Genomic DNA, 19,467 nt, shown 5'->3' on the forward strand with positions numbered 1-19,467 from the left:
GGGGGGGTGGGAACTGGGTGGTGGGGAGATATGGGGGGAAAAAGGAGAAACAATTGTAATCTGAACAATAAAGATTCATTTAAAAAACAAAACAAAAAAAAAACAAAAAAAATAAAATAAAAAATAAAAGGCTAATATGCAAATCGACCAAAGGGCGGAACTAGTGGTCACTATGATGCACACTGACCACCAGGGGGTAGACACTTAATGCAGGAGTTGCCCCCTGGTGATCAGTGCACTCCCACAGGGGGAGCACCGCTCTGCCAGAAGCTGGGCTCACAGCTGGCGAGTGCAATGGTGGTGGCAGGAGCCTCTCCCACTTCCTCAGCAGTGCTAAGGATGTCCTAAGCCATCAGTCAGACATCCCCTGAGGGCTCCCGGACTGTGAGAGGGTGCAGGCTGGGCTGAGGGACCCTCCCCCGAGTGCACGAATTTCGTGCACTGGACCTCTAGTTTAAATAATAATATATCCATGTCATGAAACAAATCAGGGAGAAGAAAAGCATGTTAAATATTTCTAGGTTTTGATCTGTTCAATTGAATAAATGCAGTTTGACCTTTTAATACTATTATTTTAATATTAATTTAGAAGAGACAATGCAATGCTTTATAAATAGTTCTGTTCAGATTGTATGCCTTCTTTTGAGCAGAACTAATTGAGCCATGCATTCGAAACACTGAATGAATAATGCTATGTGTTAAATCACCATGCTTTTGAGACAACAAAAATTAATGATACATAATCCTTACTCTTGTTGAATCAATTCAATCCACAGACCTTACAATCCACAGATAAAGAGGTTATAAGACATATCTACAATTATATGATATCAGAAGAAACTGACATATACCACAAAATGCACAGATAAAGAACTGTTGGTAGTTCACAGAAAGAATAATATATTTTTAAAAATATATTTTTATTGATTTCAGAGAGGAAGGGAGAGGGAGAAACATCAATGATGAGAATCATTGATTGGCTGCCTCCTGCACGCCCCCTACTGGGGATTGAGCCCACAACCCAGGCATGTGCCCTTGACTGGAATCAAACCCAGGATCTTTCAGTCTGCAGGCCGATGCTCTATCCACTGAGCCAAAACAGCTAGGGCGAGAAAGAATAATTTTTATTTGAGGAGTGCAGCATGTTAGAAATAAGGGGATGATTTAGGAGACTAGTTTAATAGTTCAACCAAAAGATTATCAGTGATTGAACTAGGACAGAGGCAGTGCAGATTGAGGGGGAGAAGGATGTTAGAGCTATTAAAGCAGCAGAAATTGCTGACTGATTGGATGAAGAGAGAGAAGGAATACAGAATGAAGGCCAAGATTTTTAGTTGGTCAGTCGAGTGCATGGTGGAGCCCTTCACCCTGATAGAGAATTCAAGAGGAAGAGTAATTTGACATGAAGATTAGAAGGCAGGAGAAGGAAGTTAAGTGTATTCCTTCTCCCTCTCCTTGGTTTTCTTCTCTGAGACCTATAGTTGAGTGGTGGCCATGTTCTTATACCTAAGAGTTACCTCTGTCAGGCCTAGGAGGTAATGCAGAAGTAGGCAAAGTAGGTTTATAGTTGTGAGTACATAAAACAGAGTTTATTTTTATGTTACTTATTATTCACCCACTTTTGCCAACCCCATAATAGTGCCACATTGTTGTTAGCCCATCCTGTTGACCTTAATTCAGGCCATGTCTTTATAAATCTCTTCATTAACTCTCCTCAGTAACCCTATTTGGGTGTGCCATCTGTTTCCTACCTGGATATTAACATTATTTATATATATATATATATAATGTATTTTTAAAAATATATATTTTATTGATTTTTTACAGAGAGGAAGGGAGAGGGAGAGAGAGTTAGAAACATCAATGAGAGAGACACATTGATCAGCTGCCTCCTGCACACTCCCTACTGGGGATGTGCCCACAACTAAGGTACATGCCCTTGACCGGAATCGAACCTGGGACCCTTGAGTCTGCAGGCCGACGCTCTACCCACTGAGGCAAACCGGTTAGGGCGATACTTATATATTTTTAATAACTGTACATATAATTGTATGCTTGTATATGCATAAGAAATATCTGAAAAGATGCACACCAAACTGCTAGTAATAGTTACCACCTGGGAATGGGAAAAGGAAAGAACAAAGGAATAGGGTTTTTATGTTAATATCATATGAATTCCTTAGTAATAGGCTTTTATTACTTTAAAATAAATATACTAATAAAGAGTTTTAAAAGTAAATTCAGAACATCAATCAGCCTAATATAAGAAGTTCAGTAAAGATGAAATCTCCCTAAGAAACACTTGGACGGGGATTAAAAATGGCGGCAGAGTAGGAGGATGCTGCAGTGACATGCTCCCAGGAACAAGCTGGAATTACAACTGAAATATGGAAAGGCTTCCTGAATAACCAATGGAAAACTCACAGGAGAGAACCCTGATAAACAAGGACTGAAGGTGGAGTCCGCAAAAAGACTGGTAGGAGGGGCGGAGGCGTGAAAGTGCTGGCCAGGCTCCCACAGATGGCAACTGAAGTCCCAAAGATATCTCAGAGGGAGAAGGGGTGGGGGTGCCACTAACTCTGGGATCTAATCTAATCCCCAGCAGAGAGCACCAAACTGAGAAGGGCACCCACATAATATCTAGCTGTGAAAAGTAGTGGGGTGCTGTTTGCCAGGGAATGGCAACTAAAAGTTCGGGCATCCTCTTAAAGGGACAATGCACAAAATTCCCTGTGGAGCCACCCACCTTGTGTTCTGGCAGAGGGAGGGTGAAGTGGACTGGAGCTGTGAGAGCAGAACCCAGGACTGGGGACTCAGGGGATAGAGCTCAGAAGGCAGATACCCCAAGTTTCCTGGGCTGAGTCATTTCCTCACACAGTGGAGGACATCTTTCCCTCATAGACATCTGCCTTGCCTGGGGGGGAAACAGTTGATACACCCTATTGGAAAGCACTTTGACCTGAGACCACTTAAAAGATTAAAAGTAACAATTAGCTGAAACCGATTTGGCTCAGTGGATAGAGCGTCGGCCTGCAGACTGAAAGGTCCCAGGTTTGATTCCGGTCAGGGGCATGTACCTTGGTTGCGGGCACATCCCCAGTGGGGAGTGTGCAGGAGGCAGCTGATCGATGTTTCTAACTCTCTATCTTTCTCCCTTCTTCTCTGTAAAAAATCAATAAAATATATATATATATAAAAAAAAAAGTTAACAATTAGCCTCCAGGCAGAAGCAACTGCCCCACCCTGTTGAAAAAACTCTTGCCACACCTGAGGACGATTGCTTATGGGCAATTCAAGTCTGGAATCCTACTAGTCTGTAGCAGAGGTGGTCTCTGGAGGCTTTGAGTCTTTGCCTGATCCAATTAGTCAGAAACAGCCTTTAACACTATCCTGCACAAGAGATTGAGAGGTATAGAGGATCTACCTAAAACATAATAACAAACCCAAACAGACAACCAAAATGAGGAAACAAAGAAACAACCACCAAATGAAAGAACTAGTGAATTCTCCAGAAGAGATAAATGAAGCAAAGAAATTTATCTGAAAGAGTTCAGAGCAATGATGTTAAAAATGCTCCACAGTATGAAAAAATATATAGTAACTATGAAAAAAGAACAGTCTGAGATAAAGAATGACATAACACAAATAAAAAACACACTGGAATACACAGCAGATTAGGGGAAGCTGAGGATTGAATCAGTGAATTAGAAGACAGAGTTGAAAATATCACTCTGAGAACCAAAAAGAAAAATAATTAAAAAACAGGTGGACAGCTTAAGGGAGCTGTGGGACAATGTAAAATGTAACAATTCCTTTAGCAGAAGAGGCAGAAAGAAAGGAGTAGATGTGTTTGAAGAAATAATGGTAGAAAACTTCCCTAACCTGGTAAAGGAAAAAGTCACACAAGTGCAGGAGGCACAGAGAACCCCAAACAAGAACCCAAACAGACCCACGCCCAGACACATCATAATTAAAATGCCAAAAATTAAAGACAGAGAATCTTAAAGGCAGCAAGAGAAATAAAAAAGTTACATACAAAGGAGTTCCCATAAGGCTGACACCTGATTTCTCATCAGAAACTCTACAGGCCAGAAGGGAATGGCATGAAGTACTCAAGTTAATGGAAAGCAAGGATTTGAGACCGAGATGACTATATCCAGCAAGACTATCATTCAAAATAGATGGTCAAATAAAGAGCTTCCCAGACAGAAAAAGTCTAAAGGAGTTCATCACTACCAAGCCAGCATTACAAGAAATGCTAAAGGGATAGCTGTAAGAGATTGCTGAGAAGAAACAGAGAGAAACCTAGCCATACAGAATTAAAATGGATATAAATAAGTACCTCTCAATAATAACTCTAAATGTAAATGGATTAAATGCTCCAATCAAAAGGTGTAGGGTAGCTGAATGGATAAAAAAACATGATCCTACTATATGCTGTCTACAAGAGACCCACCTCAAAACAAAAGACACACACAAGATGAAAAGATGGAAAAAAATTTTCAATGCAAACGAAAAAGAAAAAAAAGCTGGAGTAGCAATACACATATCTGACAAAATAGACTTTAAAAGAATCATGCTAAGCGAAATAAGCAAGTTGCAGAAAGATAAATATCATACAATTTTACTCATTTGTGGAATATAATGAACATAAAATGATGAACAAAAATAGAACCCGAGTCATAGAAGCATCGAACAGACTTTACAACCTATGAGGGAAGGTGGTGGTGGTGGGGGGGTGATGGGGTAAGAGATCAACGCATGCATATGAGCAAAACCAATCAACACAGACAGTGGGGGGGGGGGGCGCGGATGAGGACTTGAGGGCTTGTGCTTGGGGGAGGTGGTGGTGGGGAGAGGTCAATGGGGGAAAAAGGAGACTCATGTAATACTTTAAACAATAAAGAATTTTAAAAAATAGAGTGGGGGTGGGGATAGTCTAGAATAGAATTAATCCTGTTATTTGCAGATTTTTAATATTTCCTACAACTTTTGTGATACTATACTATGTTAGTACAGTGTTGGTAATATTATTAAACTTAAAATCCTTTTATTCTTGAAATATTAATGTTTACTGCATGTAATATTATATGTAAGATCATTTTTCTTGAATAATTGGTGTTTATTGCATGTAACATATTTAAAATCGTTTATCTTGAAGTATTGCTTATTGCATGTAACATTATTATAAGATCGTTTTCTTGAAATATTAAGATTTATTGCATGTAACATTATATTTAAAATCGTTTTTCTTAAAATAAAAAAAGACTGAAAAAAAGAAACACTTGGACAACAAAATTACAGAGAAAAACCCTAAACTTTAAACAAAATTTAATGATAAATACATATCGATATAAATAATTAAATTCTTGTATGAAGGCAGCATCCAAGGAATCTCTCCATTTTCATGGCTCCCAGCCCTTCCCTCCGGGCTGATGGGGCAACTTGAGACCCACCAAGCCAGCTGCCTCCTCCACTGAGCGCTCACCCCTGCCATGAAATTCCTGATGAAGGGCCACATGTTCACGGACGCTACGAAGGAGGCAGAGATAGGTGGCAGCTTGGAAATGGAGCTCATGTTGGGCTCTGCACAGCTTCTCACTGGTGACCTAGAGAAGTAGCAAAGTCAGATACTTTATCAACAGGCCAGCTAAAGGCCAAAGAGTAAGATATAATAAACATTCTCTAGAATGAAGGAAAATTGCAGAGAGGAAATAGAAACATGTATTTGTGTATACTTAATAAATATATAGAGGAACTCTATAATTGCTGATGATTAGGAAAGCTGACCTCCAGTTCACTGACATATTTTACACCAGGTGGCTTAGTTGGTTAGAGCATTGTCCCAGGTGTCAGGTTCCATACCATCAGGGCATATACAAGAAGCAATGACTGCATCAATAAGTGGAAAACACATTGATTTCTCTCTCTCTCTTTCTAAAATCAACAAACTTTTTTTTAAAAAATATATTTTATTGATTTTTTACAGAGAGGAAGAGAGAGGGATAGAGAGTTAGAAACATCGATGAGAGAGAAACATTGATCAGCTGCCTCCTGCACACCCCCCACTGGGGATGTGCCCGCAACCAAGGTACATGCCCTTGACCAGAATCGAACCTGGGACCCTTGAGTCCGCAGGCCGACGCTCTATCCACTGAGCCAAACCGGTTTCGGCAAATAAAACTTTTTTTAAAGGTGGGAAGAAAAAAAAGTTTTACAAAGTTTCACTGGGATGTTTCATTGAGTGACTGCACATTTTAGAAGAAAGTCATCTAGTTTCAATTCTCTCATTTTACAAATAAGAAAACTAAAGCCCAGAGAGACTGGGTGGTTGGTTAATGGCAGAGGTGGGTAATTATAATCAGGTCACTGATCATTAATATCACTTCAGAAATATAATGTATAACTTCTTCCCCTTCAAACCAATGAAGGGCTGCTTCTCATGACTGTGGACTTTGGTTAATGTGGAATATGCCTTTCATTTCAATGAAAACTTAAAACTTATTTTGTCTGCAAAATAGCTTTGTCCTCAATAGTAACAAAATGGTTTTACATATAAAACATGTACATTTTCATATTACTTGTACTCACTCTCACAATTTACTTATCCATCTGAAAAATCTGGATTTTGATGACCTTAAGGAGCTGGAGACTTCATAGCCATTCTGAGGTTCTCTAAACCCTGTTTCTTCTTCATCATAATTTCCAGATGAAGGAAATTATTCCACTGTCCTTTACTTGACTAGTCTGAGGTTGTGAGAAAGGGGCAGGAAGGCAGAGATGGAGATGTGTGCATAGCCTCAAATGACCTAAGGAGCCCTGTCCAGTGTCCTTTAATCTCTGGCACCACCGCCTACAGAATCCCCTTTCTTTGACCTTTACTTAAATATCTAGGGTTGGAATCTGAAAACTAGAGTGTGGCTTAAGATCTACAGATCACATATGGGAAAATGCCACTCATAAGCTGCTCAAAAAGGCAAAATTCATCTCCTTTAATAAACTTAATTTTTTTTTAATTTTAGAGTGGGAGAAACAACAATGTGAAAGAGATAGATTGATCAGTTGCCTCCCTTATCTGCCCTGACTGGGGATTGAACCCTCAATCTAGGTCCGTGTCCTGACTGGGAATCAAACCCAAGACCTTCCAGTGTAGGGCTGACACTCCAACCAACTGAGCCACACTGGCCAGGGCAATCAATTTAAAAAAATTTTTTTATAATTAAAATTTGAGATTAACCCAATGTCAAACATCAACAAAGGGTAATATATCCATGTGTATAAACCACATTGTTCAAAAGACGGTAAGTTTCCTTCCATAGAGCCAAACTGACTCTCCAATTTATTATTTCTGAGATAGGCTGCAATCTCTCTGCAAGCCAGACCCCTAACTTCAAAGGCGTTAATTAATGGACTCTTATTTGGGAACTACCGTAGGTAACCTACATCTTAGTTGTTCTTATACGTGTCCTTGAAAGGTCTCCGTTGCCCCATTTGAAAAATGAAACTATCTTTCATCGCTCTTGCCTAAGAGTGATATGGAGTGTGGATTTAACAAAGGAATTTCTCAAGTACGTTTTCCCATATGTTCAGATTTATCAGCTACAGAAGGACAAAATGTATCTGGACACACATCACGCTCATGTCATAACTGACAGTGCAACTTCATTACACGTTTCTAGTTCCGTTCTACAAGGCACCATCTGTTTGGTGTAGGGGATACAACCTAAGTAACACAGTTCCTGGTCTTCAGGAAGCTCCCAGGATTTCATGTCCTATTACAGCTTCTCTTTCTGCCTCAAAAATTGCTTCTGAGAATAGCTTTACTAGGGAAAGGGCAGCGAAATGAGTAGAGGCGGCGGCTAGTGACCCTACACGCTCCAGGATGTACACCTTTTCTTTTCCCCCCGTTTTCTCATTTCACTTTCCTCCGACTTTCTCCTTCATTCATGAAAAGACAGCCAATGAAATCCTCGGGGACGGCTCCACCCCGGTGCCTTTGCTCTCCCGCGGTCCGGAGTCAGTCTCTGGGCTTAGGCCATGGACCAGAGCCTAGAGAGGTAGAGCTGGGCTTTTTTGGCCGGAACCGGGGCTGGGTGGAGGGTGGGCCTCAGACCTGCAGGCGCTCAGGCCCGGCGCTCTCTGCGCCCGCCCAAACCCAGCTCCCCCTCCCATCCCGGGGAAGGGACGCTGGAGCACGCGGACACGGGCTTCCATACCCGATGTGCTCGGAAAGCCTGCACGAGGTACCGATAGGCTGCGGTGTCGCGATAGGGTCGGCCGGTGCCTGCGCTCATGTAGCGCAACTCCCGTAGAAGACCTCGCAGGGTGCGCGCCGGCGGCCCGAGCGCCGCCATTTTCCCGTCCTTGGAGCCTGGTGTCCCTACGACGCCCAACGCCCCTATAACTCCTTCACCCCCAAGCCCAATCGCCTAATGGTACGGCCGAACCCACCCGGCTCCTCTCCTCGATTGCAAAACAGCGGAAAGGTTCACGTCCCTTCTCTGCGGAGCCTTATTAGTCGAACGCCGAGCGGCGCCCTAAGGAGTTAAGGGAAAAGCAAAGGAAAGCCGAGTAACTGACGAGCTGGGCAAGGGAAAAGGAAGCCCTTTCCTGACTGCGCCCTTTGAGATGCCGTTAGCTTAACCGACCTTTTCAGCCTCGAGAAATAGAGAGCCTGGCGCGAATGGGTGTTGATTTGAAACAGAACACGCGGAGCAGACATTATTTCTAGAGGGGACAACAAAATTCAACGTTCCCAAAATCAGAGAAAGAAAATGGAGTATGCTGACTCTCGTAAACTGTAACCCAACACCTAGGAAAACCACACATACATTTCTTATTTATAAAAAGTAAAATTAAGTTAGCATATTTCACTACAATTGCTTAAGGACTGAAAAGACAAAAAAAAGCCTCATCACCCCAGATGGGACTCGAACCCACAATCCCTGGCTTAGGAGGCCAATGCCTTATCCATTAGGCCACTGGGGCTTCTGTGAACGATGGCCTGAAACGACGTATTCAATTTTTTTTCCTTTGGTACGTCATTGTCGCTTACGTTCCTTTTTAACCTATCCTGGTAGACCGCATCTAGTATCAATGAGGGACGAGGCATGCTGGGAGTTGTAGTTAAGAGAACAAAAGGCTGCGTTACAGCTCCAAAGGCTTTACCCTCCAAACGGCACCGTCGCGCCCAACGGAGACCGGGCGCGCGCACGGTTGGGCATACGCGTTTCCCGCGTGGTAGTCCCCGCGCCTGCGCAGAAGCAGACTTGCGACGTTGCGGAGCCGAGCACGCAGGACACACTGGCCGAATCTCCGTGAATCGCCCTTTTAGCCTCTGCTCCTTGGGGTCCTTACCGGAAACAGCCGGCCCCTTCCGGTGCCAAGGCTTTCCAGACGGACTTTGCCTCTAGTCGACCGTTAGGTGGCGTAAGCAGCGGTCACTTTTTGCTTCCGGTTGAAGGGCTGAGGCCATTTCCGCAGAGCCAGTGGCGACTTGGAATGTGAGCTTGTCTTCTGATTTGGCGGTTCAGTGATAAACATGGGACAGCGGGGAGTTACTACTTAGTGCATTAGGAATTTGTTAACTGGAGATAATTAGTTCATGTTTCTGGTTCTGTTCCTAATTGTGTAACTTGGACAAGTCCCTTCTCTGAGACACAGCGGTATTTAACACTTGTTTACAATCTCAGTGGCTCCCCATTGCCTCCAAATGTTCAGACTACTGGACCCTGCCTAAATTGACCCTTATTTCAACCTTCATCTCTCACCATTATGTTCCCTCTCACCCTCTGCTCCAGGTATCTGAACGGATTGTTTTCTTCTCCACCCGTGTTATTCTTTCTGCCTGAAACTTAAACTGTTTGTATTAATATTTACCTTGCGGGCTTCAAGTTTCTTTGGGAAGTTTAGGTCAGACACTTCTCTAGGCCCTCGCAGTCAATATGGCAAGGTTAAAATTACTCACTTCAGCTCTTCTGGGCTCCTCTAGATTACCTATGTAACTTTTCTTTTTTACATGTAGGTTACCTATGTCTCAGCTCCATCATCTTCCACATGAAACAAGATGCATACCACTCTTCAGGCCCAGTAATTCCCACTCTACCAGGTCTCTCCTAGATCCCTGTCAGGATCCACCAGCTCTAGCTGTGGCCAACTTTATGTAACCTTTCGTATTTTGGCTGGAATCCTGATGCTTCCAGAATTAATAGAAGAGGAAACTGGTGTGACAATATGAATGAATGACTCTCTCCCTGTTAAACACATAAAATATTCATTTTGTCAACCTGTAATTCACAAGTATCTGATTTTAAAAGGCAAATATGCATGCAGGAGAGGTTAGGGAGAATGCTATCATTTATCCTCTTAATATAAATTTATTGAGGCAATCAGTAATTTTTAAATATATATTTTATTAATTTTTTACAGAGAGGAAGGGAGAGGGATAGAGAGCTAGAAACATCGATGAGAGAAACATCGACCAGCTGCCTCCCGCACACCCCCTACTGGGGATGTGCCCGCAACCAATGTACATGCCCTTGACCGGAATCGAACCTGGGACCCTAGGGGGGAGGGGGTTGATGACAAATATGTGATACCTTAATCAATAAAGTAATTAAAAAAAAAAAACTGGGACCTTTCAGTCCGCAGGCTAACGCTCTATCCACAGAGCCAAACCGGTTAGTGCCAATCAGTAATTTTTTAAAATATATTTTTACTAGAGGCCCGGTGCACGAAATTCGTGCAGGGGGGGGTGTCCCTCAGCCCAGCCTGTACCCTCTCCAATCTGGGACATCCCTCTCACAATCAAGGACTGCTCACCTGCCTGCCTTCCTGATTGCCCCTAACCGCTTCTGCCTGCCAGCCTGATCACCCCCCATCCACTCCCCTGTCAACCTGATTGATGCCTAACTGCTCCCCTGCCAGCCCGATTGCCCCTAACTGCCCTCCCCTGCAGTTCTGGTCCCCCCCAAACTGCCCTCCCCTGCAGGCCTGGTCCCCCGTAACTGCTCTCCCCTGCAGGCCTGGGTCCCCCCAACTGCCCTTCCCTGCAGGCCGGTCACCCCCAACTTCCCTTCTCTGCCAGCCTGGTCACCCCTAACTGCCCTCCCCTGCAGGCTTGATCGCCCCCAACTGCTCTCCCCTGCAGGCCTGGGTCCCCCCCAACTGCCCTTCCCTGCAGGCCCGGTCACCCCCAACTTCCCTTCTCTGCCAACCTGGTCACCCCTAACTGCCCTCCCCTGCTGGCCTGATCACCCACAACTGCCTTCCCTTGCAGTCCTGGTCCCTCCCAACTGCCTTCTCCTGCTGGCCATCTTGTGGCAGCCATCTTGTGTCCACATGGAGGCAGCCATCTTGTGTGTTGGAGTGACAGTCAATTTGCATATTACTCTTTTATTAGATAGGATTGATTTCAGAGAGGAAAGGAGAGGGAGAGAGAGATAGAAACATCAATGATAAGAGAGAATCATTGATTGGCTGCCTCCTGCACACCCCTTTCTGGGGATCGAGCCCATAACTCCGGCATGTACCCTTGACTGGAATCGAACCCAGGACGCTTCAGCCTGCAGACCAAATCTCCATCCACTGAGCCAAACCAGCTAGGGCTTTTTGTTTGTTTTACAAATGTTTGTTTTAATTGATTTCAGAAAGGAAAGGAGAGGGAGGGATAGAAACATCAATGATGAGAATCATTGATTGGCTGCCTCCTGCAAGCACCACACTGGGGATCAAGCCCACAACCCAGGTATGTGCCCTGACCAGGAATCAAACCATGACCTCCTGGTTTATAGGATGACACTCAACCACTGAGCCACACTGGCTGGGCAGTAAGAAATAATTTTGAATTCCTTTTTACTGTGCTGCCAAGAGACACTTCTTCCACCCTAAGTCATTCTCACACTTAAGAATAAGTAGAGCCCTAACCGGTTTGGCTCAGTGGATAGAGTGTTGGCCTGCGGACTGAAGGGTCTTGGGTTCGATTCCAGTCAAGGGCATGTACCTTGGTTGCGGGCACATCCCCAGTGGGGAGTGTGCAGGAGGCAGCTGATCGATGTTTCTCTCTCATTGATGTTTCTAACTCTCTACCCCTCTCCCTTCCTCTCTGTAAAAAATCAATAAAATATATATTTTAAAAAAAAGAGTAAGTAGATAATCATAAAATGTTAGCTCTAAAAATATTTTTTAAAAGTTACCTCTAGCCCGGCCAGTGTGGCTCAGTAGTTGAGCATCCACCTATGAACCAGGAGGTGGCACATGCCTGGGTTTTGGGCTTGATCCCCAGTAGGGGGCATGCAGGAGGCAGTCAATCAATGATTCTCTCTCATCATTGATGTTTCTATCTCTCCCTCTCCCTTCCTCTCTGATATCAATAAAAATAATAATTTAAAAAATTAGCTCTTATGTAGCCACTAGCCTCCATAGATGCCGCCCTCCCAAAAGTCGTGTGTGTGTGTGTGTGTGTGTGTCTATGTGTGTGTGTGTGTGTATTGCTCCTTATATAAAGAGGAAGTGCTTATTTCCCATCCCATGCATCCCTCCCCCTTTTGAATCTCAGACAAGCCTTGTGACTAGAATGTAGCAGAAGTGACATTCTGGGACTTCTATGGAATCCCAGGCCTTGAAACTGGCAACTTTCACTTCCGGATTCTTATCTAGTCACCATGCTGGGAAAGCCTCAAGTCACATGAAGAAGTGCTAAGACAGGCCCAGCTTAGCCTCAGCTGACAGCACTAATTACCCACTATGTGATTGAGCCATCTTAAATGTCCCAATCTAGAGGCATCCCCAGATGACTACTGTCTAAATCAACATCATATGGAGCAGAGAATTGCCCCCCTAAACCCAGTCAATCCAAAGAAACATTAAAGATAAAAGGTCAGTTGTTTAGGAATAATTCCACTATGTTTTGATTACTGTGCAGCAATCAAAAACCCAATCAGTCTGAAAAGTTTCTTAGAGACAATTTAGCTGAACTTTTAAATTTTGCAGCTTTAGAAAATCTTTAAATTCCTAGTACAGGGCTACACATTCAAACCCTACAGCTGGGACCAGGCAGGTAAGAGATGGAATCAGGCGGTGAATTCCCACCTCCTCCAAAGGAGCTAGACAATTCAACACAATCTCATTGTTGCAAAGTAGGAGTGTCATGCCAGTGTTGCCAGAGCTTCTGATTTTTTATTGTTTTTTTTTCTTTAAAATATGGAACGTTTCTCGAATTTTCGTGTCATCTTTGCGCAAGGGCCGTGCTAATCTTCTCTGTACCGTTCCAATTTTAGTATATGTGCTGCCAAAGCAAGCACAGAGCTTCTGATTTTTTTTTTTAAGAGAAGTTATAAATCCAGAATTTTTATGAAATGCCATAACTTAAATGTTAGCAGCCAGTTAAACACAGCACTATTTGTCAAAACACTTCTGTCGGCCTTATATAAGCTGGGGTTGCAAGTGTGGGAACTACATCCCAGGGCATTTTAGAACAGTTTCATGATTTAGCCAACTGGGCATTGGCGAAGCTGTTATTTGACCCCACACAATCTAACTCAAACCCTTTTTTTTTTTTTTTTTAAATTATAAGAGTAAGTTTATTTAGAAAGTCACAGAGGTTAAAAAAAAAAAAAAAAAGTGAGCCAGGTGGGCCTGTGTGGACTCAGGAAATCAGTTACAGAGGCAAAAGAAAGCTTGGAGCTTAGGAAAAGAGATAGACCGTACCTGGGGAAAGAAGAGAGGGAAAGGCATGAGCATGCTCCAGAAAGAGAAAAAGCTTGCTCAAAGCTCAAAGCCTTTTTTTTTTTTTTTAAAGTTAAACTATTATAGCAGAAAAGGAATTTTCATTAAAAAGATGCTGGGTGATTCTCAGAATTTCCTGGTAAGGCTAGGTATCAGGCTTGGAAGCTACACAGCCAAGAACCTCACCGAAAATTCTGCCCCAGATCTAGTTCAGTGAAACCACCACCAAGCACAGTCACTACAGTGACATTGGGCTAGATCTGGGGCAAGCAGAGTAGGTAAAATTTCCCATACTCATGACGCTTCCATTCTAGAAAGGCGGACAGACAAAAAACAAAACATAAAATTTGCCAAATGTTGCTGATTGCTATGGAGAACAATAAAGCTAGGGGCAGGGAATTGGGACCTCCTGCTTTATCATGTCTTCAGGGAGATCCTGATAAGGTGGCATTTGAGCAGACACCCAAATAATGTGCAGGCATCTTCAGCTTACATGTGTGCAAGTGTTGGGGTGGGGTAATTAATACCCATACTTTTGAGTAGAGACAGCCTACTCCCATTCCCCAGCCACTGTGAGGCCACCATTATTTGTCCTTCAAGCTCTCTGAGGGTAGTGAGTTGTTTTGGGACAAGTTTTCTATGCCCCGTGAAACTGTGTGAACAGACCCCTAGAGTCCAGTCTTAACTCTGCAACTACAGCAGTGACTGGCTACCTGGCCATGCAAATGGATATTTGGGGAAAATTTTAGTGGGAAAAAGCCAGGACTAATCAAAGAGGGTGTATTTGAGAGTATACACTTGTAGGCACTCACTTCCATCAACTCTGATACTATAGATGTAAGTGCTGATTTCTTCTTTTTCTTTCACATGACCCACATTCGTTCTCATTCTGACCAGTGGGCCATAGTAAAAGTTAAGCCATGGATTAACTGTAGCTCAGAGCCAATGTTCAGTAATCCTCAAAAGTGTTGTCCTTTCTCATAGTGCACAGCCATCCTAGGAAAATGGTAGAGGATCCCATCGGAGAAGGCCAGAAGATTGATACGTTACTTACATGTGATGGCATCTTAGGGCCTTTTTTCAAGGGTTTTCTGGGTTCCCTCCTTCATTGATGGGATTTTGGGTCTGTGAACTGACTCCTGTCTGAGCACTGGTTATTATTGTTTTTTGTTTTTTACTCTATTATGGCAGATCATTTTATGCCTTTGTTCTTTATTTTTGTTAATCCTCACCTGAGGACATTTTCCCATTGATTTTTAGAGAGAGTGGGAGAGAGAGAGGGAGAGAGAGAGAGAGAGAGAGAGAGAGAGAGAGAGAGAGAGAGATATCAATTGGTTGCCTTCATACACACCCCAACCAGGGACAGGAATTGAGCCTGCAATGGAGGAATCAAACATGGGACCCTTCATTCCCCAGGCTGATGCTCTTTCCACAGTCAAACCGGCAAGGGCTATGCCTTTGTTCTTTAGAAATAAGGGCTTTTGTTGTTTTGTTCTTATTTTTGTTTATATTTATTTATTTATTGTTAATCCTTGCCCGAGGATATTTTTCCATTGATTTTTAGAAAGAGTGGAAGAGAGAGGGAAAGACAGAGAGAAACATCAATGTGAGAGAAACACATGGGTTGGCTGCCTCCTGCAGGAGCCCTGACCAGGGCCCGGGCTGGGGAGGAGCCTGCAACCTCGGGTCTGCAGGCCAACGCTCTGTCCACTGAACCAAATCAGCTACGGCTGTTTTGTTTTTATATCAAAAGCGATCTTAATGGGTTGCTCTATATTTTTGTAATGGGCATCCCAGGATCCCAAGATCACTTTGTTCTGAATCATATGATAATTGTACTGGCCCAATTACCTATTACCATAACCATGTCTAGCATGTCTTTTAAAAAACATTTATTTTCCTTTTTATGGAATTTATTGGGGTGACATTAACAAAATTATACACGTTTCAGGTGCACAATTCTATAACAGATCATCTATACACTGTACCGTGTGTTCACCACCCCAAGTCAAGTCTCTGTACATCATCATTCATCTAAAGCACTGATTTCTAAACTTTTTTATGGTATTTATAGCAGTAAACATCTTGTGCCTCTGCCATAGTCTTTGTATCTTTTTTAAAATCACATACATATACTACTGAACCAATGTAGTATATGCATTTAAAACATACACAAAATAGAAATAAAAGTGATGTTTTAAAAAATGAAACAATATTTTGAAAATATTTTCATTTTATTTATTAACAGTAAAAAAAAGTCCTAATTTTTCTCAGTAAAGAACGACTATTACTGTTTATTTTATTGAAAACAATGTATAATTCAGTGTGTTTCATTATTTTGAAAATCTCGGTTTAACACATTACTTTGGGCAACAAAATCACATGGTGTTAAACATTTCTAAACATCCATTTTCAAATTTCTCTCTCCATTACATGAGTTTCTTTTAAAAAGGCAGTTAATACCTCACTTACAGATTTAGAAAATTACTTCTAACTTAAAGGGACCCATTAAGTATGTCCACTTATTTCAAAATATCAGCAGGCAGCTTAGTCAGAAATAGAAACCATTATAGGCCTTTCAAGCTGAAAAAATCGAGTGCAGGGCACTGAGGTGCTCATGGCACTCTTAGAAGGACCGCAGGAGTTAGGGGATGTTGCCATTAACGTTCAGAAGTTCAGAGAACTAGGTTTCTGCTGCCGCCCAGATCAGAAAAATGCAGGGACCCCCACTGCTGATCAGAGGTGCCCCCAAGTACTGAAATGGGGGCTGAAAGGAGGTTCCTTGGAGAGTACAGCAGAATTTTAAGTCTACCATGGCCTACATTTTGCTAGGTGCGGCCACAGAAAAAGTCATGCTACTTTTTTCTCCCACCTATGAAATCTCACATGAACACACTGGCAGAAGTGAAATCACATCCAGAACCTTGAAGGCAAAGGTGTTTGGGAAATGTAGTTTCCGTAATTCTATTCTGTATGACACAGAGAGTAGCACAGAAGGATGTGGGAATGAATGCTGGCTGCCAAAAAGCAGTCTTCAGATCACACAGCAGCATACTCCTGACAGCCCCTTGTCATCACAGAGGAGGGCAGCAAACGAGAAACACTTGCCTGCTTCGTAGAATTAATTCTGAAGTTTGACAATTCTTGTAAATACTTTTCAGCAAGATAATCACTCAATCTCTATGGTTTACAGGATTTCCATGGGTACTTCCCATTACATAGTAGTTTCTGCTATTTAAAGGTCTTACTTTTAATCACATTAACCTTATTGATAACATCCTGTAGCATATAAAATGAAGTACATTATAATACTCAGAAGTAAATGTGACTATTGACAAAAAAGCTGGATTGCTAGATGCTGACAGAGAGCAATTTACTCTTCTTGCCCCGGCTGCTTGCAAAACTTTTTTCTCTCCAGCATGAAATCGTGGGTGGTTCATGCAGCTTTTCCAGGAAATAACAGGACAATTAGCCTTTTTTTCTTTGGTTTTAAAAAATTCCAGTCTGTATTAACAGTGAAACTCCAAACCTCACCCATAAAATGTCTCCCCATTGTTAGCTGAGGCTGGCTGCCAGGGGATGAAAACGGCAGGAGGACGGAGGACATGGCCAACCTCTCCATCTTCCTGATCTGCTCTTCTCCTCTTCACATGCAACCTGCTTGTGGAACAAGCTAGACATGTGAGGTATAAACAGAAAGCAACTTAGTTTTCTCACGAGTGTCCCATGAACCTTCTGTAATAATTTGTTCTCGTGTCTGGATGAAATGGATAGCTTTCCCAGTCTATTTTCAGTAACAAACAGGTTGAAGAGTTATCATCATCATTTTTAAAATCATCTCATTTCTAGATATTGACAAGTTTCATCCAGTGTCATATTAAAACTTCAAATATCAGTTAATTTAAAATATCTCCCCTCCTCCGGCCTGGAAATCTGAAGAAGAAGAGAGTTCACAGTCATTGTCAGTTCTAGTCTCATACACCACCTTCTCCTCACTTGCTAGCTGCTGTCCTTTCATAGCAAGGCAAGAAAGAGGGAAGGTCTTACTGATGGTAGAGCTGTAAAGTGGTGTCAGTGTCCTCTGGGAGTAGTATTCCCAATGCTGATGCTTTCCTCATAGGTGCTTTCTCCTGGCTCTCCAGTTTCTCCATCACTGGGGGTCTCTCACCTGCTGTTCCCTTGTAGGCCATGCCTTCTCTAGTTACTTAGGATTCCTGCCCCAGCCCCTTAGTTTCCGGCAGCTTCCCCTCCAAGGTCATTTCACCCCTCCAAGATGTTTCCTTGGCTGGATTCCTTCTTAAACTGACCAAATCTGCTCCCTTTCTTGAGAACCACATCAGGCCACAGGAACTCGTGAGCACTGAGAGTGCAAGCTGTTCTGAATGCAGCCTTCTCTCTTCTTCCGTCTTCTCAAGGAGCTAGTCACCTACTATTTGTCTTTAGGCTGTTGGGAATCAGACACCAGTTCCTGATCCCTCAAACTCCACAGGATGTGTCAAGCTCTCCAAATGGTCCTCTTGAAATGCCCCCCTCATTTGGCATGAGGTGCAGAGGGAGCACCCCACCCTCCCCAGCTTGGGGAGAAGGGAAATGTCCAGCATACTCTTACAGAGCCTGGAGGTGGCGCCGAGCTAATCCTTCCCAGTGTGGAACTAGTGCTTCCCAGTTTCACAACTGCTTAGCATGTGGTATGTAGGTGATCTAGCTCCTCCCTTTAGAGTGTGGACGGACTTGGCACCTACTGTTTTGTTCTCAGCCTTTGGGGTTTCTGGTGAAACTGACACAGAAAGAGTCCCATTTTAGTAAATGAAATGATCATGGTCAACCACTCCTCCCTATGGAACGCCTGTTCTTCATCAGGACACCTGATGCCCTGGAGGTGACATATGGAACAGTCTGACTTCTGAACTGGATATAGTGAATATACAGCTAATATAGCTCTATTAAATATTTATATATTAAAGATCAATTCTAGTTTTATATTAATTACATTCATGCTTACATATTACCTGTTTACAGATGTAATTATTTTTATACAAAAAACATATAGGACTTTTGTTTTTGACATTATGGAAGATTAGATGTACAGAGAAATCTCAATATATAAAACATCATATACTTTAAACAATAAAGAATTTAAATTAAAAACAAAAAACCCCTCACAAAACAAAACAAAAAAAATCATAGAGTGCTGGACAAATTTTAGCAAATACACAAAAATACTTTTTAAAGCAGGACTGAGCTGACAATAAAGTAAAGGAAGCCAGAGTAATGGGAGGTCAGAGAGGAGGAATGGGTAAGAGAGCACTAAAAGCATTTGCTTTGAGGATATGCTGATTCCCAGCGGCCTTAAGTCTGAATTTTCATTTGCAGTCAGAAGGAAAGAAAGTCTCATATTAGCACAGTGGGAGGTAAGATCATAAACTCTTGCAAAATGATAGACCTTGTTACTGGGAATGAAAAAAAAAACAATATCCCTTACCTCACCAAGAAGAGACTTTTCTGAATCAACCTCAGCTCATGGGGGGTGGCAGCTGGGGAACCTTCTACAGTTTTGTGTGTTTTTTTTAAATGTATTTTTATTTATTTCAGAGAGGAAGGGAGAGGGAGAAATAGAAACATCAATGATGAGAGAGAATCATTGATTGCCTCCTGCATGCCTCCTACTGGGGATCGAGCTGCAACCCAGGCATGTTCCCTTGACCGGAATCGAACCCGAGACCCTTCAGTCCACAGGCCGAT

At 42.7% G+C, this 19,467-nt stretch overlaps 3 protein-coding genes across 3 annotated transcripts in view; all 3 read right to left on the reverse strand.

Annotated features, from left to right (window-relative positions):
• The window catches only part of LOC307107955 (putative RNA-binding protein Luc7-like 2), a gene marked incomplete at its 3' end in the record, with an annotated part of 85,322 nt that extends 75,984 nt beyond the window's left edge, over positions 1 to 9,338 (reverse strand). Inside the window, exon 1 of the mRNA XM_079785538.1 lies at positions 9,169 to 9,338. The remainder of the gene's footprint in view (positions 1 to 9,168) is intronic.
• FMC1 (formation of mitochondrial complex V assembly factor 1 homolog) lies at positions 5,315 to 8,489 on the reverse strand. Its single transcript, XM_079785552.1, has 2 exons — positions 8,217 to 8,489; positions 5,315 to 5,609 (listed from the first exon to the last, which is right to left on the reverse strand). Exons 1-2 carry the CDS (start codon positions 8,352 to 8,354, stop codon positions 5,406 to 5,408), a joined length of 342 nt encoding a protein of 113 aa, XP_079641678.1. The 5' UTR covers positions 8,355 to 8,489; the 3' UTR covers positions 5,315 to 5,405.
• A 6,739-nt stretch (positions 9,339 to 16,077) lies between the features above and the next one.
• The window catches only part of UBN2 (ubinuclein 2), a 103,435-nt gene continuing 100,045 nt past the window's right edge, over positions 16,078 to 19,467 (reverse strand). The window contains exon 15 of the mRNA XM_079785790.1: positions 16,078 to 18,502. Coding sequence (XP_079641916.1) covers positions 18,464 to 18,502 — 39 coding nt within the window. The 3' untranslated portion in view covers positions 16,078 to 18,463. The remainder of the gene's footprint in view (positions 18,503 to 19,467) is intronic.

This window comes from Cnephaeus nilssonii, assembly GCF_951640355.1.
Source record: "Cnephaeus nilssonii genome assembly, chromosome: 12".
Taxonomy (NCBI): domain Eukaryota; kingdom Metazoa; phylum Chordata; class Mammalia; order Chiroptera; family Vespertilionidae; genus Cnephaeus; species Cnephaeus nilssonii.

What these genes read in the sequence shown, in the direction of transcription:
- FMC1 (XM_079785552.1), bottom strand. Translation starts at nt 8,354, where the DNA reads ATGGCGGCGCTCGGGCCGCCGGCGCGCACCCTGCGAGGTCTTCTACGG. An exon ending in AGGCTTTCCGAGCACATCGG is followed by an intron (nt 5,610 to 8,216) that starts GTATGGAAGCCC and finishes CTACTTCTCTAG; the next exon opens with GTCACCAGTGAGAAGCTGTG.